The sequence below is a fragment of the Typopeltis vanoorti genome, chromosome 10, assembly GCF_054136105.1.
Source record: "Typopeltis vanoorti isolate ZY-2024b chromosome 10, IOZ_Tvanoo_1.0, whole genome shotgun sequence".
Classification (NCBI taxonomy): Eukaryota; Metazoa; Arthropoda; class Arachnida; order Uropygi; family Thelyphonidae; genus Typopeltis; species Typopeltis vanoorti.
The window spans coordinates 16391509-16419410 of NC_143558.1; the positions used below are offsets into that span (position 1 = coordinate 16391509).

Below are 27902 nucleotides of genomic sequence, written 5' to 3' on the forward strand. Positions count from 1 at the left end.
TAAATCACTTAGAAATTATATTTTATTGCTTCAAGATAAGCTTTACAATGAAAAGCACCAGTGGTCCTCTTGAAGTTTATTGCAATGTCCGACGCATGCGTGAATGAAGTTTTCTGGGGAGGGGGGAGTACTATTAAGCAATAATTTAACACTAGACAGTGACAAACTTCTTGCCACAGTAGATTTCTAGCTATCATGACCCACGTAACCGCCGCCCCCCCCCCTTTTCTCCCCTATATCAACACATCGGAACACGATTCGCCCTTGTAGCCCTCTCTTTACTGCGCGTTTCATGTCAATCTCAGCAACTCTGACAGTTTTAGTATTCATAAAAGGAACATATTTCATCACCCAAACGGCTTGCGACATTGGACCTTTTGTGTGCCAAAGAAAGTCAACTGCTTTAGGAGAACAAGAGTAGTAAATCAAATGTGGATAAGGCGCATGTGGTAATCCTAGTGTCTGTTAAGTAGCGATTTTTACGTGCTTTTACAAGCTGCTAAACACGCGCCAGCATAATAGCATCGGAATTGAGCCATTTTTGTGGACACACGTACCTTTTTTTTTTTCATTTTATTTTTTTGAATCAAGATTGCGTAATGTTGTCCATTAAATTTATATCGGTAGGTTATTATAAATGATCATAGGTATTTCTATTAATATTTAGTTCATATCTGGAAAAAAAAAAAATTGCATTGCAGTTGTTGAAACATTCAAGGAAATACAACGCAAGATACAACAACAGCTCTCATGAAATTGAATGTGTCACGTGTTTCAAGTGAAACAGACAAGTTTTAAATCTTTTGCTCACAGAAACAAACAAGCAAATTCCAAACAATGACTTTGATGAAATTGACTGGAAGTGTTGCGTGGTTTCAGTGAAACAGACAAATTTTAATCTTTTGCTCACAGAAACAAACAAGCAAATTGAAAACAATAATGACTTGGATAAAATTGACTGGAATGAGTCACGTGTTTCACGTGAAACAATCAAATTTTAATCTTTTGCTCACAGAAACAAACAAGCAAATTAAAAACAATGACTTTGATAAAATTGACTGGAATGATTCACGTGTTTCACGTGAAACAATCAAATTTTAATCTTTTGCTCACAGAAACAAACAAAAAAAAACAAATCACAACAGCTTCAATGAAATTGACTAGAAATGTTTCTAAACATGTTTTTCATTGGTTGTTAGAAACCAACATTTTTGATTTCCATTGGAAATTAATACATACATTGATTCCTGTGCAATTATTCTAAATAATCTTAGAAATTGTTCAAAATCCTTTTAAACTCATAATAGTCATAGCTGTTTCCTACAAGACAGGACTCTTGTTGTACTTGAAATAGAAAGAAGAGAAAAAAATCGTGTCGATGTTGAAATCATTAGAGCGACCCGGTCCTCTTTGGCCAAACTCAAACTGCAATATATCCTTCAACGCTCCGCTCCTGGCTCATGTCTAACTTCTTACACTGGAAGGGGCATCATATTTCTGATTCTCTGTCCAGAGAGCGCGAGTTGGTGTTTGTGTGCTGGGGGGAGGAGGGTGGAGAGGCAATAATTAATGTGTCTCCTCAGCCGTCGGGCTCCCCGCCATTTGCGACATCCCCTTAAGCGTATTAGGACCTATAAATCAGTCCGGACTGGGAGACGTGGGTTTAGCGACAGATGTCCCCACCAGCTCGGTTTAGGAGCGAGGTTGCTCACCACGGTGGTGTAAGGTGACAAAAACGAAGGTCTTAACTCCCCCTTTCCTCCCTACCCTGCATTCCCTTAGCGAAACGTAGAAGCAGCAACAACAAAAAAAATAAGACTGAAACAAAAATGGATTGTTATGTTAGCTGTTTTGTTGAAACTTCTTAGAGATAGAGTTTTTGTTATATTTGAATGATGGCGAAACAAAAGCACAGATTTTTAATTGTTAAAAAACGGCTACCTGTAGGCCACGCCCATTTTTCGTTGCAGATTTTGACACGAAGTATTCCAAAATATTAATCGTATTTCAAATGAACAAAATTGTCTATTAACAATTCATTTAACTTTTTTTTTGATAATGTTTTTAAGCATAAGTTCGAATTAGAATGTTTTCTGAAAACAAAGTCTTTATGCAAAAGAAATCTGAAAAAAAAAACCGCAAAAAATGGAAAATAAATCTGAAAAAAAAAGCAAACATTGAAGCAAAACAAATCTGAAAAAATAAAAATTTATACAAAAATCTGAAAAAATAGAAATTTATACAAAAATCTGAAAAAAGGCAAAAAATGATGCAAAATAAATTTGTAGAAATACAAATTCTACAAATGATTGTTTAAGCACAAAAAATGATTGCAAAATAATTTTTTTGTGCTTAAACCTATGTTTAAGCACATTTTTATGCTTAAACAAAGGTTTTTGTCAAAAAATTTACACGAATTTTACGCCATCAAAAGACAATTTTTGTGACAAAAAATTTTAGCTTGAATAAAACATTTTGAATGAATAAAACAAATTTTCAAAAAAAAGTGTTTTTGTGTTCAATAAACCATTTTTAAATATTTTATTCGAATGAATAAACAGAAAACGACTCACATTACTAAGAAATCTTAGAACTAACCAAAACCATCTTAAACAACATTACGAAATACTGCAAACAGGAAGGAAAATAATAGATGACGTCTCGTAAATTGTTTCAACTGATCATGAAGGTTCAGATGCGCTTTTAAAATTCATTTCTACTGAACCAATCTCCTGCTAAAAGACTTGAGCCTCCCCACAGTAATGAAGCACGTTTCATTAAACCCTGTAATCAACGTCCTGCGTTTCATTTAACTCCGAACAATTCTCAATCTTCAAAATCGCTTATAAACACAGTTTTTGTTCTTCAATTACATTTTGCCGATTTTTTTTTTTTATTTTCTTTAAGAAAAGCACTTTGTTTCTGTACCCTTCATTAGAAGTTAAATTCAAATTAAATCTCCAAACAGAACCATTCTCTTGTGTAAGGTACAACAAATTCCTGATTATTCGAATTATGTATTAAAAAAAAAAAAGAAGAAGAAAAATGACGAAATATCCATCTTCCATTCATTTTCTTTAACCACTGTTAATTATATAGTTTGGTGGACGTGATTAAAAAGGCCGGATGCAATTTAAAAGATGTTTACTAAGAAATGCAAATTCGTTCATGTAAAAATCCGTATTCGCAGCTGCAGTCGATTATTTCAGTTGCTTCTGAGATCTGTAAAATATGTACATAAACCACAGAAGATAGAGTGACAGATGAACAAAAATAGAAAGTAGAGGAAAGAAAGATAAAAGTGAGTGTATATATATATTAATGCTTAGGTATGCATACTTCGTAATCGCTGTGTATGTATATATATATCTACTCTATAATATAAAATGATAAGCTTTTTTGTAACGCTTTTGTGTCACGTTTTTTGTCAAGTTATTTGAAACTCAGGGGCTACTCTGAGCGTCAAGTCTTCAAAATTCGAGTCATCAGAATTCAAGGAGAACCAGCCTACCAGTGTCACAAGTATCTTTAAAGAATATATATACACAGCGACAGTGAAGTATGCATACCTGAGCATTTATAAGTGAAGTATGCATACCTGAGCATTTATATACACAGCGATAGTGAAGTCTGCATACCTGAGCATTAGTGGGCCTGAACACCAAAGCTGGTCATTTGTGGTACAACATATAAACGAGCCATTTGTGGCTCGCCTAAGAGAGCTTACATATATCATCTGTGATATTGTAAGCGGGCCATCTGTAGTATATAATATCATTTGAGGATCGTTAATGCGGGCCATTTGTCGAACTTTGATCATAAAAAAAAATTAAATAGAAGTAAAATTTTACCCGTCATAAACATTTTTACGATTCAAAATTTTATACTTTTTTTTTATAAAGAATTGAAATTTTATTGATTTTAAATGCGTCAAGGACCAAGATTTCATTATTTTATGAAGACATCATAATTAACCCTCGATTAAAAAAATATTCATTTTTTTTTAAAGTAAACATTTCATATGAAAAAGATCGAGATTTCATAAGTTTCATGAAATATCCTTGAGCAAAGATCATTGCATGATTCTCATGGTCATGTGAAGCATTAATTTAAAAATCATAACTGTGGGGACAAAAAGTAAACGGAAATCTGAGCAGTGGTCGTGTCTTTTTAAGTAGTGCAAGCCAAGGCAACTCCTATACCGAAGAATGAATTCTCGAGAATAAGCTCTCTGGTCAATTTTCGATACTCGCAAAGTTTCTCTTTTTTTTTTTTTTTTTTTTGGCTACGAGGATGGATCTTTTGTTTCTATCAATCAGAAATCTACTGTTTAGAAGTATTTGCAGAAATAAATCATTCAAAATTCTATTCGTTCAGTTCTGTTCTACTACATTCTATTTCAAATTCACTATTTGTATCTTCTTTTTTTTAAGTAAAAAAAAAAAACTTGACTTAAACTACTAGGAAAAAAAAGAAAACGATGACATCCTCTTATCAACGATGACTTCCATGGCCACTCTAGGCCAAAAGCTTTTGACAATCATGATGATGATTATATATAATTAAAGATATATTATTATATTTAATAATATTAAATATGATTCCATAAATTGATTGAATTCAGAAATGAGCTCTCCAAGAAGACCGATCAAATGCAACTTGCAGGATCACAAATGGAAGAAATTCAAAGTTGTTGAATGGAGCCAATGAACAACTACACACACACACATGGGCGTCCGCAGAAATTTTTCAGGGGGACATAGCTTGGAGCCAAATAATTACATCAATTAATTTTTATTTAATTATTTAATTTTTTGGATTTTCTTTCACAAGTAGATCCCTGGTGGGGACAAGTATCCCGTTTGCCCCGCTCTGCGGACACCCATGCACACACACACACACACACACACACAAGCAGTTCACAAAAACTCTAAATGATCAGCATCAATAGATGGGGGGGGGGGGAAATGAAAACATTCAAAATACGTAGCATGAACTCCAGCTGTAAAACGAAGAGAAGTGAGATACAAAAATAAATGTAAAGAAAAATAAGGAAAGAAGGGGGGGGAAGGAAATGAGAGAGAAGAGGATATTCTTAGGCTGTCGATCAATATTTAATGAAAACTTAAAACTATTTGTTGCTGACTGTCATGCAGAAGTGCAACCATTTTGTTATAATACTCCGACTGTTCGACAATACACCAATGCACTAACACCCGAATACAACCCACAATCCCCCTTAAGGGCCAATTCTTTGTCACTCTGTCCCCAAACCCAAGTCGCTGATGAATATAATTCCTCTTTTCTATCCATCCACAGTCTCATTCTGGCGAATTCTTATTTTCAGTGATCCTGGAGAGGATTACCCTGACACACACACAGAGAGAGCCTTCTCTTTGATATGCAGAACAAGTCGTAAAAATGTTATTAGCGGTGTCAAATGATTAATCGCTTTTAGAGGGACGCCTTTGCTAATAACCACGTTTCATGTGCTACCACGTCATCAAGCAAAACAATGAGGACGCGAGGGAATAGTTACAGAGCGTTAACACACCATGTAACTACGCTGGTTGTAAAGGGCATTCACCACGCCCTATTCCCTGCCTACTATTAATTGTTAATTCCCCTCTCTGTATGCGAGGGGATAATGGACAAATAATGAAGACAGACGAAGTCAAATTTTTGTTCTTCACTCCCTCTGCTAAACACTTGGCATAAGAGGGGCTAGAAAAATCACTCCGTTGCAAGCGAACGGACTCGTTTCCGAAGAATTTTTATGTATCTTTAATAGAGTTTTGTTCAAATGTACACACGCTAAGATAAAACAGTCAAAATAAAACTGAAATAACTCGATAAAATTTAGTCTTTCGATGAAAAGACTGAAAAATGTCAAAATATGCCAATAAAGAAAAATTACATGGCAAACGAAGATATTTTATCAATTCTGGAGATCAACTGCAGTAAATAAAATGTCAATTCACTATAGATTCAAAAAAATTCGTAAAAATGTATACAGTATAAAAATATTACATTTTCTAAATTGGAAAAAAAAGAATTTTAATGTCTATAAACGATTATTATAAAATTAATTATTTATAAAATTTATATTTGATTTTTTTCCTAAAATTAAAAAATTGAGAAATTTGAAATTTGGAAAAAAATTTCGAATTTTCAAAATTTTGAAAAATAAAAAAATTTTCGAGTATTTTTATAAATATTTTTTTTCTAAAATTTAAAAAAAAATCGAAAGGTTTGACATTTCGAAAAAAATTACAATGTTCGATAACTTTAAATTTAAAATTTTTCTAAAATTTTGAAAAAGAATTTCTTAATTTGAAATGGAGTTATAAATTTAAATATTCACAAAAATTCTTTTATTTATAAAATCCACTATTTTGATAAAATGAAAATTTTTCAAAATAAAATATTTTTTTATTTTGAAATTTAGAAACTTACTTTAATTTTTTTGATATTTAGAAATTTTCTGAAATTTTTTAATATTTAGAAACTTACTTTTTTTTAAATTTCTATTTTCAAATTTTCTAATATTTTCAAATTTCTAATGTATTTAAATATTCATTTAAATATTTTTAAAAATCATATTTTTGTAAAAATAAAAAATAAAGTTTCTAATATTTTTGATTAGTCCGGATATTTTAGAAATATTTTCGGATGCTTAAAATTTTTTGTACCATTTTCTATAAAAATTTTAAGCTTTTTTGCATTTTTCTATAAAAATTCTCAATGTTGGGAGCGTGTTTTTTTTTTTAATGAAATTATTTATAAACGTTTAAATATTTGCGTTATGCATCAGCGGGGTTCCCCCTTCGAAGTCAGGTTGGCAACCAAAATAGCAGTTATAGGTAGGTGGGAGATAAATCCATTCCCTGTCTGAATTATCAGCTTGACACGTGTTTAAGACAGACTCTTGGGGATGAGAAAACACATGATTCGGAACTCTCTACTAGAGTAAACACAGATGAGGGATAGTCCAGGAAGGAAGGGGGGACGGTATTTGAATTAAGAGTAAGAAGCACGCCCCTACTTTGTGTGTGTGTGCGCGCGCTTATTTCTTTGCTCTTTACTAGACGTAATCTATTCGAGAACAGCCGAAGCACGTCGTTATAACTTTAACATTCACCGCTGGCCAAGAATAATCCTTCCAAATATAAGATTCTCTTAAATATGTTAAACAACGGGGACCAGTGTTGGCTATACGGTCTTGACTTGAACGATGAGTTCATGGAGTCGGATGTAATGCATGTTCGGATGAAGGATCTAAAATATTCCCTAGAGGAGGTGATCAAAGTAATTTACAGATATTTAGTTTTGTTTCTAATAACCAAAATTAACTATTTTAAAATAATTTTAAATTTCCTGAGACACCAAGAATCCAGGCAGCTTAAAATAACTTAACAAGTGGTTTGTCGATTAATTTTAAATTTTAGGCATCTTTTGGATCTGTTTCTTTTCTTTTTATTGGAGTCTACCTGAAATTCTTGGTTACTTGGAATTTAAATTGGTAGAAGAAATATTAATAATTTGAGGTATGCAGATGATACCACCTTGCTAGCAGAATGCAAAGAAGATTTGGAGGAACTTATTATGAAAGTTAAAGAAGAAAGTGCTAAATATGGTCTTAAACTTAACCTCAAAAAGACAAAAGTTATGGCAACATGCGAGCTTAATGATTTTGAAGTAGATGGGGAGAAAATGGAAGCAGTTAATAATTTTGTACTCCTAGGATCTCGAATTGATCAAGATGGTTATTGTACCGAAGAAGTTAGAAGAAGATTGTTACTCGGAAAGAAAGCAATGACAAATTTAAGCAGGATCTTTAAAGATCAAGATATTAGCCTCGTAACAAAAATCAGAATCGTGAAAGCAATGGTATTCCCTGTGGTACTGATGTGAAAGTTGGGCCCTGAGAAAGAGTGAAAGAAGGAAGATAGGTGCATTTGAATTATGGGTTTGGAGACGCTTACTAAGAATACCATGGACTGCAAAGCAAACCAATAAATCAGTGATAGACAGAATAAAGCCAGATTGCTCCCTCGAAGTTATGATCATCAAGCAAAAATTGTCATACTTCAGACATATCATGCGAGCAAATGACAGTCTGGAGAAGATGATGATGCTTGCTAAAGTTGAGGGAAGCAGGAGAAGAGGAAGACCAAGAATTAGATGGGTGGATGGAGTTAAAGAAGCAACGGAATGCGCCTGGAAATTCTGAAAGATATGGCCAGGAACAGATCTGAATGGAGAATGTATGGAGTATGTTCATGGAGTCGCCAGGATTCGAAAACAACTCGATGGAACATAACAACAACAAAAACTTAGAATTCTAAAACGGTTTAACCGGAACTGTATATTCACGATATCACGATGATTTTTTTTTTCAGTGAAAGAACTCGATTCGAATTCCAATTTGCATTCTAAAATCCCCTCCCCCAGCTGAAAAGCTTTCTTAAGGTGTTTATCGTGGGATTCGAACCCAACAAACAGAGCTAACACGAATTGACTACACTACAGGGTCGCTGGATCGATTGTAATCAAAGGCCTATTTATTTATTCACACAGTAGAGGGAGTCTCTACGTAAAATTTGGGTGGAAGGATGATTTTCCTCAAATGCGGGTTTTGCACCCCATAAAACAGACAAAGGATCAATACAATCAATGCAAAAATTTGCTTCCCAAAAGAATTTAAAACTGATCTAATATAAAGTTCGATATTACTTCAGCCACCTTCTTGATTATCAGATCTGGTAACTATATGAACGGGGTGTTTTGTGATACAAACTTTCTTGGATAGGACAGCGTACAAATAATTAAATTTTCAAATTCGTATTGCTTATATATAAATTTCTATATAAATAATAAAAATATCACTTTCGCAACACAGTTTCTACTTATCTTTCAGGGATAAGTTTGTCGATTTTTTTAATCCCTTTATCCGCATTTCTAAAATCATTATTTTGCAGTCATCAAGTGTAGGCACTCAAGCGATTACGGCTTATTAGTCATCTAAAACGAGCATCTATTTGCCGATATATTAAAGATTTAAATTGTTTTTATTTAACTATTATTAATTTATAAAAGAAATACTACCAATAGGGGGCACCAAGCTACATACAGTGACTATGTACATTTCACTCGACACCTAACAACAAAAAAAAAAAAATTAAGATAGAATTAAAAAATAAAACTAACTACCGATAGGGGGACACTAATCGACATTCAGTGATAGTGCAGATTTCACTCAAAAAATATTAAGACAGGATTAAAAAAACTACCAGTAGGGGCGCACTAATCGACATACAGTAATTGCATACGTTTCATCTTTAAAAAAAAAAAAAATGACGGCAGGATTGAACTCCGAATCTATTGCCCTTATCCTATTACACGCCAGGTGTTGCATTCGAGCAAGAAGCTGTAAGGAAAGATAGGGTAAACGAATGTTACAGAGTTGAATCTCCGATGGAAATTTTTAATTTAAGAGAAGAGAAGAAAGGGCCAATAAATCAAGAAAACATTGCTACCCTGTAGTCTTCGAATATCTCGAGTTCCCAGAACGTGCGAATGCCGTACACTAGGGACAGATCCCATCTGCAAGAGAGTTGATTTAAGTCTGCGCCAGCTACCTCCTAGAAGCTCGTCGGAGGCCGAATATAGGAGATATGAAGTGGTGCATGGAGAATAAGCCCATTTGCTTCGTGACTAAAAGCTAAGAAATATCCTCCCGCCTTGCGTATATTTCACGGACGTACCGGCGGACAACGATGGTCCGGAAACGTGGCGAAATAAATCCCCATTCCACCAATAACCCGAGGGAGGCTTCTGTTACGTTTGAATGTCAACGTGACTTCGGTGAGAACCATACGTGCCAGCATAAACCCATACGGAAGGTCAATGAATCAAATAGTGCCGACACCAAGCCAACCTGCCGCACACAAAGTACATTCTGATGGCCCCTCTATATCAGGGAACCCCATAAATCTTCACTCTTCTTTCCTTCCTTGGGCAGTAAGCAAAGAAGAAACTCCCTTCTGTTAGAATACTTGCCAAAGAAGACATCATTGAAGAATAATCTCCTTCAGTGCGACATTCGCACGCTTGTGTACACTGACGGTAACAAAAAATATCTTTTTTTGTATTGTTATTTATTTTTTTTTTTATATTACCGATTTTGTTATCCGGCTTGATCGTAGTAAGATATGTTGGTGGATATGTCTTAAAAGGTTATACCTTCTCTCAGAAGACAGGAATGCTATTAATAAGACTTCCTTCCTATTTTTTCTGCCTTCGTCATACTAGTGTTAATTTGGTTAACGGGTTTCTGCTTTCTCTATTCTAGCATCTGCTTTCGGATAATATGTTTGTTTATTTTTTCACTAATATAAATGTCTAGAGTTCGATATCTGAATAGGAGATGATAATCTTTATTTAAGTAGAAAAATTGGTTCTAGTTCCGTACCTGATTCACAGGTGACGATCTTATTTTTGAACCTCTTGATGAAAATCATATTCCCTACTCTTCAACTAACAATTATTAAATTTTAAAGAAAAACAAAATCCTTCGATCGGATTTAAATTGGACTTTGACTGAGCTGACTTAGAGGCACATTCTTATACTCCAACCAAGCTACAGTAACCTTTCCTGAGTGACAGAGAACATTATCTTCCAGAACAGGTGTAAACCTTCACCATAGAATTTCCTAAGTGCAGTACAAAAGTACAACTCCTTTCTTGTTCGTGGTACCAGCAGTCCAAACTGGTGCGCCTATTCCACACAACTAAAAGCAATTCCACTATATCGGGCTTTACGAGCCTGTGTAGCTCAATCAGTATCGACGAAACCAGATATCTTTCTAATCTTGTGGTTGGACAGACTTGGATTCAAATCCAGTTTAGGATATAAAATTTCTTAAAAGAAAATTTATGGTGATTTTTCAATTGATGATGGGTTATCGGTGTCACACCGAGATGGGAGGGTCTTTTCACCACGCCAAACATCAAACCGACTAAAACACACGATTTACAAACATAACACAAAAGCCTCCTATCCTTACTTGCTTCTGATGTAACTTCAAATCATAGCATGCGACTTACAGAAAATATCATTCTCTCTTTGACGCCTGAATAATTTTATAAAATGATATTAAGATAAAATGGGCTTCGTCGCAAATGAAAATAAAGTTAGTTGGCTGATTGAAGTGATCAATCTTTCTAAGACCACTTGCTTGTGGCCTTAGTTTACCTCAATATTTTTCAGTTTAGCACAAGTTTGAGAGTGGTTCATGAATAGTTTGATTCCAGGATTCCAGGGGGGGGGGAAGAAAGGCAATCGACATAACCTCGATTGGACTTTTCACATTTTTCAAATTCAAGTTCGCTAAGCCTAATATCTCTAGTACAATTTCTGCTTAGATCCTCTCATCGCCTCTACACACGTTTCTATTTCCCAAAGAGAATTTAATTAGATTCTTTTAAGATAATTTACACTAATTCACTTCAATTAATCTATAAATCTAATACTTTTTTAACGTAATTCTCCTAAAACAATTAATGGCACGGTAAACAATAAAAATGTTCATTTAGTGTAAAGTATTTGTCAACTAATTTAGAATTCTGTAAATCAAACCACAAGAGATTACAATTAGCTGCTTTTAAATAATTTAATTACAACTAACAACTCACAAACTAGCAAACTTAACCCTTTCATCATGAACAAAACCAGAAAAAGGTTTTCAGGATCTGAATTTTTTGTAATAATTATCTTGTTTCGAACACCATTTAGTGTAAATATTTCAATTTATCAGAAACGTTTTTATTGAAGTGCACAGCATGACGTGTTAAGTGACGTAATAATGAACTATTTGAATTAATTAATAGACGTTTGGCATTGGTTACCGAAATTCCAATTAATAATATATCCGTATTGGGGAATCTTTGATCTTAAATTGAAGTATTTTTTACCTCCCAAAAAATGCTGCATATTCTACTCCAGAAAATTATAACACCACCCGTAAAATATTTCTCCCTAAAATCTGTATAATCTTTAATAAGAAATATATGATACAATTTTCAGTTAAGCAATTTTTACAGATTTTTAGGGAGGGGAGGACATTATTCAAATATCCCCAGCGACACCCAAAAGAAAAGATCCGCTTATTCAACCATTTTCTCTTCACCATCACGTCGACCCCATTCACCTTTGCCCCATTTCTGCTGTTTTTGTTTGAAGGGTGCTGAAATGTTAAAACAGCCCCCCTTCCCCGCCCCCCTCATCTCTCCTCAAGCAACAAACCTCAGTTACAGTTTCTTTCTTTGTACTCATCTTAGAGATGTGCTATTAACTTCTCCCTCGAGACTCTAGCAACACTTTACCCCATAATCTTCCCTCTTTTCCCCCTCCTCCTGTCTTTCCTTCCCCCCCTCCCCCATTCGCTAGCAAAAACACGTAGCCAATACAGGAGTTTGGCGTCCTTGTCCGATTCCTGCCTTGTTGATGTGGATTTAATCAGAGCAATGGGGTTGAGCGGATTAGGGGAATGGAATAGGGTGCTCTGCCGGCTCGCACGACAGTTCCTCTACACAGAGTAATGCAATTAGAGACATCTGAGAGTAAATCCTATGAGATGAAAGCACAGAGAGAGAGAAGGTAGGAGAGAGTACGCTAGCTTCAAAAGCCGATGTTATCCGATTGACATTAGGCACAGATAGCTACCAACAATTACTGCTTCTGATACAGCAAAGGGCCAACAGAGGTGCTCTAAGGCCACGCGACAAGGTCAAACGAATAAAGGATACACGACAACTAATGCTATTTAAGCTTACAGAAAGAGGGGGGGAGGGGGGGATGTAGAGAAATAAGCTTAAAGAGTTCCAGACTCATTGGCTTCTGGTATATGGAACAGATGAGAGGAGGTCGCAGAAAGAACACATTAGATGGGGGTGGAAATGGGTGGTTATGAGAAAAGCAGCTTTGTGAGGTCATGCACGAGAATATTCATAACTCTATTCACAGTTAAGGTATGTCTAAGCAAAATGCACAATATTAAAATAAGTAATTGATTCAAGTAGCGAGAGCTGATGCAAACTGGGAATGTAAGGCTAAGAATGATTGCAAATAAAATTCAGTTTAGTGGAGAACGGGTCCGTTTACTAAAGATCTGTTCAAACAAAGCATCTTTAGTTGGAAAATGTACACTACCTGCTAAAATATTGGGTATTCTTCTTGATAAAAACAGTTTATGCTATAAATATTAATCGAAGTGGGATGGACAGAATCCATTTAGTTGATTGCCAAGAAAGAACTGTAAACCCGTCTTTCAAGATTTGAATTTATTTCTCTCTTATTTCAAACGCCATTTAATGTAAATATCCCAGTTTATATGATTATCGAAATATTTATTAGAATATTATTTAATAAATACATTGAATTGATTATTTATGTCTTCGTAGATTATCAATTAGACGGAAACGATAAGAGTGTTTCTTAAACTTTTTGAGATTGATGAACTCCGCATAAAAATATTTATTCAAATTAAATGGATATTGAATCCAACATTATTTCAAAGCCGAATAGAGAAACTATAAAAGTTTCGGCGGATCCAAGCGTAAGCAAACCTTTCATGACAGGGCAACTCGTAGTAAAGGTGGAGTAAGCTCTAATCACTATCCTTAGTATTTCCCATGATGTAAAACACATCTTCTAGCGGACATATATGATGTTATACATTATTCGGTGGTCACTACCCGGACCGGTTCCGACCCTGATTGAAGTCTCATCAGTAGGAGCCAGACCCAATTGTAAATAAATACTCAGGTTTTTATTTAAGATGTTTGATCAACAAAAAAGTTCATGAATAAGCTATTGGTATGAAAATGTACACTACTGTTTAAAAAGTTTGGGTAACTCGTTGATAAATGTATGACTAATGCTTTAAATATTAATACTATTATACTACGTAAAGATCAAAAAAATTACCTTTGGGCGTATAAAGATCTGTGACAGTTGAAGAAAAACAAACAAATCACAAACAAGATTTGTTGTTCCATCTGTGTTGCAACATATTATATCTAATTGGGGATTCTAAAGGGAGGGGAAGAATCTTCAGCTCCTATCACAAAGGCCGCAAATTCTACATGGTAGTTGTCCATGTTTTGAACTTCTTTTCTAGGGAGAACTAGCGGTCGGCGAGCTCTTGGGCAAAAGCCTAATAGCAATGCTACTATACAGGTGCGTCTTGACACAGCGACCTGTTTGCGCATGTAGGCGGCCAGTGAGTCAGCTGAGTGCACAAACAGAGGATGAAAAGGCCAACGCCTGAGGGCAGCCATGACACTCCATCTGCGTGTCATTATGAGCCACCTCCAAGCTCTCTACCAGCTGTTTCAACATGGTCCACCTAATAAACTTTGCACCGTACTCGAGCGAAAAGTAATTATCAACGACCGACAATAAACGCGGTACGGGAATCTTCGCCTACCCTCTTCATGCAGTGCAACGTCATTCTATGGCAGCTATTATGAAGTGGAGGAATATTGAGTTGTGAGCGCTTTCCTCGAAGTGATTACAGAGAACTTGTGTGTCCACACTACCTAAGGGACTGCTCTAGGGATACCCTGCTCGATTATTGGAGAAGTGTTGCTACTACACACACTCTCTTCACCCCCTACACTTAATGAGAAAGGATTAATATGAAGTTCGCAGAGCATTCAACCCCACACTACTACAGCTACGTTGACTTCGCTTATTTTGATAGCATCTCCGGTCTTTCGGTGTTAAGATCAACACTACTAGACAGTCCCCCCCTTCTACAAAAGGAAATTGGACGAATTTTCCTACCTTGCTTATTAGAGAACATTATTGACCGTGTCGCTAGATTGCGATAGGCTCGTTATTACAGGAATATTATCATATATTGGAAATTTTTCATCTTTTAGAAAATTCAACTGTAGAATCAAACGTAGCCTTAGATTTCAAGTTACCTTTTCGGGGGTAAAAGTGTTTAAGCATTTGTTGTGCAAGGTTAAATTTTTGTCTTTAATAATTCTTTTTCTGGGGGTTATACGAGAATTTTAAAAAAAATTCTGACTTTTTAATTTTTATTTATTTTTTGTTAATTTTTATGCTGGCCTGGTTGGTCAAGTCAGCGTATCCATTTTCCAGCCAATTCATGAATGAGATGGAGATGAATTTCATGGTCCCCCCGCCGCTTATTGGAGGCTTGAAGTGGCTTCAAGAAAAAAAAAAAAAAAGAAAGAAATAATCTTTGAGTTCACACGCCTTCGGTGCTGCTAAATTCCAGATATACTCCAGAATTCCAGATTTTTCTCTAAAATTACGATTTAAAAAAAGTTTTTCTAAGGTGATATTTTGTCAGAGAATTCAAAATCAAGTTTGAGATATATTTGCAGGCCTACATGGCGAAATGACTGCGTATCATTCTTCCATTAGTAGGCTATGGGCTCAAATTCCTCTGCGTACACCAATGTTTGTAAATGTCTTCTTTTGATAGATGAATTTCACTATCTAGTAAGCAGGGCCGGCTCTAGGCTTAGGCATCTGCCTAGGGGAGCAATGGCTTTGGGGCGCCGACATCGTAAAAAAGTAATAGTATTGAAGAGGAATAGAGAGTCAAAGTGCTGGTACGAGCAGTGTCCCCAGATACTCTATACGCACTTTTTTGGCAATAACTTTCAACTACTTTTAACAGTAAAGAATTTAATGATGCCTCTTGATTTACAATGCCCTGATAAAACTGGCCCGGGGGGGATGCCACATACCCTCGAGCCGGCACTGCTGGTAAGACTATCGCTCGCTCACTGGAGGCATGAATTGGCTTGTTTTATATTTATAATCAATATTTAATTCTGCCAAGACACTTCCAAACACAAGTTCCGTGTTTGGAGTTCCGAATTGTAAATAAATAAAACGAAATAAAGTTTAAAATACTCTCATCTCAATCAAGGTACCAACGTGCTATAATATCACCTAAAGAGTTCATTGTGGTAAGAAGGGGGAAATGTGAACCTATTTTAATGTTACATTGCGTACGAAATGCTGAGATTGGTTACTTCACTTACCGTCAAGTGTTGAAACAGCCAGGCTCTCATGATGTTGGTAGCAACTTTAGGAAATATACCCCTCTTCTTTTGTCTTTTCTTGCTACGATCTTCATCATCATCTTCTCCTGTTCCGTCTCCAGATCCGACACTTGCATCCCCTGGAAAGAAAAATGAATTCGAAACGTTTATTACAATTTCATTTTCAGTTAATTAGTTTTTAATTAAAACAAGGATTTAAATAAGAGATCTTATTTTTTACTTTAAATATTTTAATAAATTAATTAATAATTAATAAATTTATTAATTTAATTTAATTTAAAATACTTTAAATTAATTACTTACTTTAAATAAGAGAAATTTAAATATTGCACAAACAATACTAAACAAATTTTAATTTTAACAAAAATTTAAAATTTACAATTAGAATAAAAATTTTAATTGTAACATTAAAATTTTAATGTAAAATATAAAATTTTACATTTTAATTTTACACTTTAGATTGTCCTAATTGCATTAGGACAAAAAACCAAAGTAAAAAGTTTCTAAAAAAAATCCGTAGATTTCATATTTTTCGGTAGATTAAGGAATCATCTACTGTATTTTAATAAGTCAGTCGAACGTTGTATCCGTAGCTCCCTCTGGAGATCATTTAATGTAAAATATTAATAAGAAACGTAGAAGGCTTCCTAATGACATTGTAATCATAACGACATTAAAGCATAAGTGTTTCACTGTTAATGTTTTAAAACAACTTCGCTGTGTACCTTTTTTTATTTAAAAATTTGTTAAAATTAGATACACGGAATTAATCAGAAAGGCCCTAGCATTTCTAGTGGACCAACTATTTTTCTTAATATTTAAAACAATGCACGCACAATAACAGCAAGAGGATTACATAATAGACAATTTTCATTATCATTTGTTTAGATTATAATGAGACAGAGATGGGTGGTAAGGGAGTTAATATCACAAAATACTCACGTAATTGTGAAATTCTGGACTTGTTTCTTTTTAAATTTAATAAGAATTCCGGACTCTTTTATTCGGGAAAAACTCCCTTTAACTTATTGCAAAGTAGGCTTAACGATACTTGTTATTATAATGATTTTTATTATGTCTCTCCCTTTAATTTTTGTACATCTATTTTTCCCTGGACTCATCCGTATTAAAAATTGTGTGTCATTATCGTTCATAAACTTCCTTATTTGTCAGGAAAAAACGTCGTCAGACTTTGCGAAAACAATGTCAACTTATACCACACTTCCTTGTTTGATTTCCGGGATGATGTCGAATTTCTTGCTTTTCCGCGTGTGTAAATTACAAGTCAGAGGGCGAGGTTTGAATACGATGGGCGTTCGCTCTCTCTCTCTCTCTCTCTCTCTCCTCCCCTTCTTGGGCTTGATACATTCACAAATCCACTCATTTTTATATCTGACGCTATAACAATGTTTAACGTGTTTAGTAAGAATTTTATTGCCAATGTTTTATATTTATTGTCAACATTTAATTTTGTCAAATGACTGAAATGAAAAATTTTCCCGAGGTTTTCATTATTAAAATTCTTAAAATATTATGCTTAAAATAATTAATCAACCTTTTATTTTTAGACAAAAAATATCGCCTTATTACATGTTATACAATCTCCTGTTTATAATAACAAATAAATATTATTTATATAAAGGATAGAACACTATTTAAAACACATTAGACCGAAATCTAAATAACAATAATGAAAGCATTTTTTTTTTCAAAAAAATTCGGTAGAATGAGAATTTTTCAGTAGATTATAAAACTGAGGGAAAATGCAGACGATTTCCTTTTTATGAATTTTATCTGTTAGTAATTCTCTGTAGACAACTAAAAAAGAAATGTATAAAGCACGGAATATAAGAAATTTAATGGGTGTCGTTTGCTGTAATATAATAAATATTGTTTATTATTTTTCAAACAAACGAAATCTAAAGAAGAATTAAGAAACAGTTGTTTTGGAAAATTCAGGAGAATGCGACTTTTTCAGTAGATTATATTATCAGCAACTTGAAACTCCAAAAAATTCAGGAGATTATTTTTATGAATTTTACCGTACGACGTCGCCGTGAGCAATTCAGTGTAGGCAGCTGGGAAATGCAATATACACGATACGTAATAGTTGTTATTTCGCTATAATAAAATAAATATTTTTTATTATTTCAAAAATAAACTGTGTGTGTAGTTTTATATTCGTTGATAGGAACTTTATGTTTGTAACGACTACATTATTATCCACTTTCTTTTATCGTAAAATAATGAATAATATTTTTATTCGCCAATATACAGTACTGAGAATATAGCAGTCATTTCTCGGTTTTTCCCTATTCTTTTCGCTACCCCCTCGGATCATCTCACACCTCTTCGCTGTACATTTATAGCCTTAGGGAGGCTGCTCCAACATCCTACTCTTGTCGCGATGTGAACAACGAGATCACGAAGATGCGGAAAGTGCATCCAGCAAGGCAGGTCTCCGGAGACCTGGTCGGATGCTGTATTCCCTCTCATGTTCGCTGTTGTCAACGAGGCTCTGACATTTGGCGTCCATTAGGTGTGGCAGAAATAATCGGTCCTATTCACTAACATTCCAAACACATAATGTCTCAAGTGAAGTTTGAATGGCACGCCATTGCAGCTCGCGACCCTCGGGGACAAACGAGTGACCTGCTGTCGATGCAGCTTCCTAGCTCGGGGCGACACCACGGCAGACAAAAGAGCATGAGATGGAGGAACACCTCCTGTCTAGGGGTCCTGCCAGATGTTAGAAACGAAGGCTGACAAATACTCTCTTCAGTGCCACTATCTATGCCCCTTCTCTGGAGAGTAAGTGTTTACTGGAACAACGACACTCCATTATCATAGAATGTCGCTGTTCACGCAGATAGGGGGCGTTGATGTAAGCAATTTGTGTCTTAATACTACAGCTGGTAGAAAGATAACATTGTCTTTTTGTACATGGGATATCACTGGCAAATTATTGGGATAGCACTGTTTGAATGGCAAAGTTATGACAATTCAAACAAGCGCTTCATGCAGTATAGCAAAATAAGAGAGTTTAAAAATCACAAAGTGGGTTTCAAGGATTCAGTGACGACTCATATGAATAAAACATTACAATGTCGTACCGTGATTGTTTTTCCTAGTTATGAAAATTCATCAATACATATTTTGAAGGAGATTATGTTGCACTGAACAATATTGATTTAACAGAGCGAGAAGTTGTACAATAAAATTATGTACATTAAAATTGTGTTCAAGTCTCGAATAATTTGATGTATATATTTAGGTAGAAACTTGCATGGCCTAGTGGTAACTTCCAGTGGTGTAGTTAGAGCTTTCGCTGTCCCTCTCAATACACCAAAAATACTACCAAAAGTCAAAACGACGTATAGGGAAATAAATAAAAACACTATGTTTATTTTTGAAATAAAATTTTTATTTCAACATTCTAAAATGTTATTTTTCTTGCTTTTCTGTTAGCAAAATCGTCGATGACATTGGCGAAGTCTATTTCATAATAATGTAGGTAATTCGTAATTACCTACATTACCTACAATTTTATTTAGAAATTACCTACAATTTTATTTAGAAAAGCTTCTCTCATAACTAGCAACACTAGCAGTTGTGAGGAAAATTCACAGTAGTATTACAATATTTGGAAATGAATTCTTGAGACTGTATTTTAGAATTAATTGCAAAAGTTCAAAGTGCCGCCTGGGTCAGACTGTTCCCCTTCCCCCCCCCCTCACAGCTACGCCACTGGTAACTTCCATTACACTGTCCAAAAAGACACAAGATTAGATATCAGTCACCAACTACAGGATCTTTTTTCATCTTTAGCTCAGGCAGATAGATTTTTCTCCCTGAAGAACTAATATTTAACCCTACGATTCATAAACTGAACTACAGTACGCATGCATCAGTATATAAAATAACATCAGTTAAGAACATAATTTTTTTGGGGGGGGGGAGTTAGCACGCAGCAGAACAGCATTTACCTGCAGCGATGTGAAAGACAAAAACTTCACCGACCACAGATTTCAAAAAAAAAAAAAAAAAATGTAGGGTTAACAGTGATATATACATATATGCAGTAGATTACAAAATTCAAAGAAAATTTTAATTTATTTGTTAGATCAAAGTAGCGAGATATGAAATTTTTTTTTGTAGCAGCAAGAACTACGTGATTTGTAATGTCTAAGAATCGTCCAATGGTTACTTAAATTTTATTTGGTTTTGCACCGGATTCTAAAAGTTAGAGAACTCCAAGGATTACTTAAAGTTAGAAAATTAGAGAATATTTTTTTACTTTTAAGATTACGGTAAATTGTACAAACCTCTTAATTCTTTATACGAGAGAAGTGGAGACCCAAACACCCCTCTCCTATCCCCGAGAATACACCCACAGTGGTTATTAGAAACATTTATTTCGTTGCATGTAATGAATCTTTATAGTCGAGTACTTCCGTCGCAGTCAAGTACAGACACGAAAGCGATCGCAAACAGCCCCTCCGAACGCAACTAGGTTGCTTTAAGTATTCCAGTGAGTGTCATTGGGATATTCTGCGGTATAACTTCGTCGTCTGTGAAACATTTCTAGAAGAACTGGATGCATTTATGGGGGGGGGGGGGGGAAGGAGGGTACTGTTTAAATTTGAACGTTACTAATGTTATAAGACACTTCAAAGACTTGCTTTTCTTTATCTTCCCAAGTAAAGCGAACAAACCCCCAGCAGAACTATTTTCTCGCGATGCCGTTATTGGAATGTGAATTAAGAGAGTTATAACGTATCTGGAATGGCAATTGTGGCCTTCGTCTTTTGTTCAGTGCCACAAAACCAGAGCTACGCCGTTGCAAAATGTACTTTTCTACCGTGTCATGCAGTCATTTTCATTTTGCAAGGGGAGCAGTGGAAAGAAATTACTGTACCGGCAAAGTGATAGTCGCCTACAATTACGGAGAGAAAGGTATTTTTCATGCAGTGAAGAAATATGGCAATGCCAGACAGCGCGCGAGGATTTTCTTGAGAGAAGACAAGTGAGTCAAAGGAGGGTTTGGTTTTTTTTTTTTTTTTACTTTCTTTTCTTGTGCAGGGGTTTTTGAAAACATAAAGGGAAATGACTTTAATACATGCAATGTGAACAGACACACTTACACAAGATGATGCCCGGGTGGGTAAAAAATGAGGGGGGGGAGATGAGAAAGGAGGGACTGAGCCAATACATGAGGCTGTGATTACATAAAAAAAAAAAAAAAAAAATTCGATAAAGTGTATCAGAAGTAAGTCAGAAAACACAGGAAATGAAGTACGAACGAAGCGCCATCTTTAGGTATTCCCATGAAACTATTTTTCCATTTTTCTTTCTTGATCAAAAAATCTCCTCCGTAATAGAATATTTATGAATTATGAACAGAAGCGTCATCTATAGGTAGTTCTCGGAACTTAAGCACAATAGAATGTTTTCAAAAATGATCTTGAGGATTTTCAATATTCGTGACGAGAATTCTATAGATTAAACTTAGAAATGTAGCAGTAATTTTTAGCTGAAAGAAATGTCAAGGATGAAACTTAGGCACGACCTTTCAAGGTCACATATTGCGGCGTCATCATTCCTATTAAAATTATGTTTTGTAGTTGAAAAGTCTTACGCAATACTTAAACGCCAATTGAATTATTCGATTGGATCCCTCACTATGGTGAAGAAAAGCTAATAAAAATGTTGTAAACGTATATAATCAATAATTTTAATATTATCTTTAAATAGGGACCGCCAAAATGATCCAAACTGTCTCAGCATCCCTACTTTTGACAACGAGTATCTGTTTGAAACTATAAACGATACAATAGTGTGTTATGTCTGTGCATTGTTCTTTGTGACTTGTAGAGAAATGTACAAACCGAGTTTTCCAAAGGGGGGGGGGTGTCTATGCTGCGTACGTATGATACTGGCTAGCTCACCTTCATTTGAAAAGTCCTAATATTGTTATTATGATTACGTCACACCTCTAAGGAGTCCCAAGAACTTATCACTAGAGGGCGCTCCACTCTACGCGCTGACTACACTACTTACGAGTACAAACCTCCATCTACATACGGTGCCACAGTTCACCCACACATCTACCGCAACTAATAGTATTTTATCTGTAAATTGCGTGTGTATAAGGACCGATTTGACTGTATGTGGGTTTGAAAAATTTAGTATACGCAGAAAGCCTTCCTCATTTTCATACATCAACCATGCAGTAACTTGTGCAAACAGACCAGAGTATGCATAACGTCAACGTGACCTTAGATTTTTTATTCAAAAAATAAAATAAATTATATTATTTCAGATTTCTTGGGATCTAGATTTCCACTGTTATTTTCCATATATATATACATTTCAACCGGGTCTTTGCACAGCAGTTTTACAAGTCGTTTCCTATCTATGTTCGCCTAAAGAATAAAATATATATATTTTTTTATTTTTTTTCTTCAGTTATTTGTTTTCTTTCTAGGTCTTCTATTTCGGATTTTTGCTTGGTTCCCCTTCTGGGTAGAGTCTAAGCCTGTTTGGATTATTTGCTTTTGACAATTTGGTTCTGCGTGTTGGTACTTTCTATTTGCTATGGATATGCAAATGAAGTTACAATAACCCTAAACGTAGAAGAGAAAAATCTCCGGATCCTATTGGACTGGAGAAATCAACAGTCATAGAATCGAAACATTCAAAAGGCTTCTGCGTTGGCACTTCACCCGATATACTTACCCTGCATAGTTTTACCTCTAGCGTGCACGCGCACACACACACACACACACACAACAGAAGCTATTCTAAACAATAATACGATCTTGCGAAAATATTCAAAGAGCGAATTCTGTGTAGACCGGGGAAAACAAGCGGCCTTTATTGTGCTACGTACTCTGGAGAAACGATAGAGAATCTTAAAGAAATTCTATTAAGTGGAAAAAGGCCAGAGGAATCCATTGGCGAAGGAAAAATGTTATTTTTATTCACCTGTGCACATAAATATGTATTTTGTACGCGAATGACCTCACCAGTCAAAACCCCATAATACGGGGCCCGTTATTATGAGACGGAGTGCACCGCTGACTCTTCCCATGAACCGTTCAATTCCTAGCGGACGCCTTAAAAGAAAAGCATTTTATGGCTCTGCATGGTTCCTTTCAGAATTTGTCAATATATATGCTAAATAAGGTAAAATTTATAACAATATTTTCGAGTATTTTTTCCCTCCGCTGTTAGAAGGAGGTAGTTGGATTTTATAGGTAAACTTACAAGTCGTAACTGGCGTTCATTTATGCATTTTTCTCTTAATCAAGCCGCCTTGAGTACGAGTTAAAAACACGTCTTTATTCCCAAGACCTATTTGATGATGGTACAATCCTCTTTTTATTTCAATATCATTGCTTTTATTTTATTTTATTTTTTTTTCCAGTAGAGAGGGTATTTTTATCGAATAGCATTGGAGATGTAAGCAATGAACTTTTTCTGTTGATCTGAATAAGATTATCTAAAGTATTTGGAAATCATCTATAGTAAAGAGAAATTTTATTAGGAATGGTAAAGAACATCAAGAAAAATGTCGGTTGGGATTTAAAAAAAAAAAATAATAAATAAAATTCTTTGTATTCTCCAATAGTGTCCCAATTCATTTAGTTGTCGTTTGTTGGCAACAGGAAAGTCTTAATAAATAAATTTAAAAAAAAAGTAAAATGATGTAAAATAAATAAATAATAAAAATACTTTTAAAATTATATATAATGGATTTTAAGAGTTGGTTATCCTTGCTCTGAACACCCTTCTAGGGGGCGTAACAACCATATCAACTAAGGCTACGAGGAGGGTTTGTTGTGTGCGTTAACCGCGCGTGTTTTTTTGGACGAACTGTGTTTTGCGGGTTGAAGATAAACTTTCCACTTCCATACACGACCGATCAACCATCCTTATAAAGATTTTTGACATCGTATGCGGGGTTCGAATTCCTATTTACTAAAACAGAGACCCGTGGGGAGAAGACAAGAACACGTCTCCGATCTTGTGACAGACATAACTTTGTAGCCTAAATCTATAAAAACAACTAGGCTAAATAAATTAGCCTAACTTAGCAGTACAGTGTGAAAGATATTTATGCAGGATAAAATGATCGATTAGTTGAAATCCATAATGCGCTTTTATGTTATATCTTTTGTTTGTAAACTTAATTTATTAATCTACCTAAACGCCAACTGCTAAAAATTCAAAACATCTCATTTTTCTTGATCAGCGTATTATGATGTAACTGAAGGCTATAAAATTATCTGTTTAGGTACTGAAATGTCGTGGATGCTGAGTATATCTATAATTGTCATGATGATTACAAAAAATAGACTTCAAAATCAAATACACATATAGAAGATAACCCTAATAAAACGAACCAGCTTTAATGTTTGGTAAAACGTAGCTCAGTTTCCAAGGTTGTAAAAACTATACTGATTTTCATTAGTAGCAAAAACTCTTTGGCTAAACGATCTTATGGAACACACCTATTTTACTAGTGACATCCTTGGTCCTAAAGCAATAAGATATCACTAGCGCCACCTACAAAGTTTTCAGACCACACACACAAGAAATCATACAATTAATGTCAGTTCAAAAAGGTGGATGATTATAAAAATGACAAGTCCTGAGAAGTAATGGGAGTTAGTGTCACCTGACTATGATGGTGACGTGGGCTGTCAAATGCACGTGTAAGGGGGATGTCACTTTATAACAAGCACTCTAGAGAGAGGACAGAAAGAGATGGGGAACGAAAAGAAAAAAAAAAAAGTGTAACTCATATCGCCATGTCAACAAAAGATCTCCACCTTCTACCTCTCCTACTGGACTCTTGTTGCTAAGGGGACTTCCACCTCCCCCTATTGACAGGCTGCAGACAATTTTAGAAGCCTGTCCTATTATAGAAACCCACGTGACAATGACTCAAAGGTGGATGATTTTTTTTTTTTTTTTTTTTTTAGTCAATTGAATGTCACATTAGAACGAGACCGCTTGAAGATTATAAAAGGGGGCGGTGGGAACGCAGCGAAAGCGTTTTAATGGCCTGTACGTCGAATTGGATGGCATCATAATGGTCATCCAGCTTTGGGAAAATCTCATCTTGTAATGACATGAATTCCCTGTCATTGAGGCGTGACAATGAGAGGAACCATCGGCACTATGACAATGCACACGTGTCACTCTGCGGTTTCCGTAGAAACCTCAGGTCTGATGCGTGTGCAGCTGTTTTGTACGTAGGGCTGCGGTGGGCTTCTAGCTGCTACTGTCACTTCAGCCGCTGTGCAGTCCTCCATTTGATTGGATTATGCATGCGCAATTGATCAGGAAAAGCTGCTAGATGGAACAGCAGGTCCTGTTTGCATCCGCTAACAAATCTACTTAGCCGATAAGCCCTCGCATAGTTGAACCAATCCCTCGGATCGCTTCGTAGCTGCATCGTAGAAGCTTTGGCCACGGCAGGTAATAGTAGCTCCGTCAGGGGTCGTTTGGCTAAGGAATGCACATCGGTGTTCATATTGAGGGCTCGTTTGCCGACTACACCATCGCAATGATGTCTTTGATTGTGACGAAGAAAAGGCCAAGTGTTTACTAAAGTCGTTATTAAGGAGCTAGGCATTTTCTTTAAGGGATGTAAGTCCCCCTTCGTGACAAGTTTAACGATGTACGAACCCGGTACATCGACTACAATGGCTCTTTTAGTAGATGAATGTTTTAATAGTTGATCTTCCACTTTTAGAAGCCATTTGGTACCACAGGGAATTGTCCTGTAAGATTGTTAAAAGTCTGGGAATGTAGCTGGCGATGTGTTATGTCTTCGTGGTGTGGTTGGTAGGATGCAAGACTTTCGGTTTGGTGGTTGAATGTCTAAAGATGCAGTCTATGACTCTTATAGATTCCTGCAAGTTAATTCAATTAATTATAAGCAAAATCACAGATGATTGATTGGTGATAATTGCTTCTGAGTCAAACAAAAACCGAACTACCTACTTCATATATGGAGAGGAATAAATAAACAACCTGACCCCTAACATCAGGTTGCTTTTCTAATTTCGAAAAAGCCCTTCGAACTTCGAAGCTGTTTTTCTAATTTCGAAAAAGGTCATTGTAACTTCGAAGCTGTTTTTCTAATTTCGAAAAAGGTCATTCTGACTTCGAAGCTGTTTTTCTAATTTAAAAATAGTCCTTCGAACTTCGGGGATGTTTTCTAATTTCGAAAAAACCATTCTAACTTCGAAGTTGTTTTTCTAATTCCGAAAAAGGTCATTCTAACTTCGAAGTTGTTTTTCTAATTCCGAAAAAGGTCATTCTAACTTCGAAGTTGTTTTTCTAATTCCGAAAAAGGTCATTCTAACTTCGAAGTTGTTTTTCTAATTCCGAAAAAGGTCATTCTAACTTCGAAGCTGTTTTTCTAATTTCGAAAAAGGTCATTCTAACTTCGAAGCTGTTTTTCTAATTTCGAAAAAGTCCTGCGAACTTCGGGATGTTTTCTAATTTCGAAAAAGCCATTCTAACTTCGAAGCTGTTTTTCTAATTTCAAAGAAAGCACTCTCAGAGAAAACAATTAAAGATAACCTTTTGGATATTTGTCCGTTTTGACTTCCCTCAATATTATTCCATACTCAAGCTATACATGGTCGCATAAACCAAGAACAATGCCACCTAGTGTCTATTTTTCCAACTTCGCTCATCTTACTCTAGTTAATTATCTATATCTTAGTTGATGAAGTAAAGATTTGCAAAGAAGATTCAAGAGGTAATAAGGAAGATACTGAAATCTGGTACGACCAATCTTAAGGAGATTTAGTAGTCTTTTAGAAATATCGTTATGAATGAAGATATTAAAAGACCAGATAGCCATGAAGATAACCGTTTCTCTGTAACGAGGCAATAAAATCTTTATGAGCTCTAGAAGGATTCCCTTTTAATGTTTATTGCCTATAGAAATGTTCTTGGTGTCGTTATAACAATTAACAGGTAGGGCATATTTGCTTCTACTTCCTCACACAAGCCACTGCTGCGATCTTCGACTTGGTGACAATGGGACTCCGAATATGTGTCGCATGGTGGTTATTTCCATCTTGTAAACGTATAAACTCTTCAATAAGAGAATCCGAAGACATTTAATACCAATGGTTCATTTAAGAGATTCCTACAAAGTTAAATACAAGGGGCATTCCTTAACAACGTGGTGTGTCTCCGCGATATAATGGGACATCGGCATTTCTGTTCTATGTAAAGAAAGAGAAAAGGACTTAAATAAAACTGTGTTTATTTTAATAACTGCTAATATATACGTTGTAATCGTAAAATGGAAAGATTTGTAAAAGAGTGTCCACTCTATCTAAGAACAAGACGAAAGAAAAATCCTTTAAGGATCGAGTTCAAAACGAGGTCTTTAAGCAGAAACAAGGAGCATCCATAAATAACCCAGGCCGACAGCAGCATCAGCTAGGGTTATTTACTCCATGCTGAGTATGCACTTTTATTAATTACGGCTCTGATGACCTGGAGGAGCCCACACACGTTGTAGTCCACAGATCACCCTTATCTATGGCCTTCCCACCAACATGGCCGATAGATTTGGAGTCTGCTGCATGTCACGTCATCAACTTTCTGTTTATATATATATATATATATTTTTTTTTTTTTTTTTGGTTTTGATACGTACGCGATCACCACTTGTGCAGCCTGTTGATTGGCTTCAGTAGACGCGTAAAATTTTATATTTCTGAAAAAACACGTTCATTTCATAGGATAGT

At 35.4% G+C, this 27902-nt stretch overlaps 1 protein-coding gene across 4 annotated transcripts in view; it reads right to left on the bottom strand.

The window, feature by feature from the left end:
• The window catches only part of LOC150102192 (homeobox protein Meis1-like), a 243094-nt gene that overhangs the window by 97470 nt on the left and 117722 nt on the right, over positions 1-27902 (bottom strand). For all 4 annotated transcript variants that reach the window (XM_090399507.1, XM_090399509.1, XM_090399511.1 and 1 more), the window contains exon 7: positions 16093-16232. In XM_090399507.1, coding sequence (XP_090255633.1) covers positions 16093-16232 — 140 coding nt within the window. The remainder of the gene's footprint in view (positions 1-16092; positions 16233-27902) is intronic.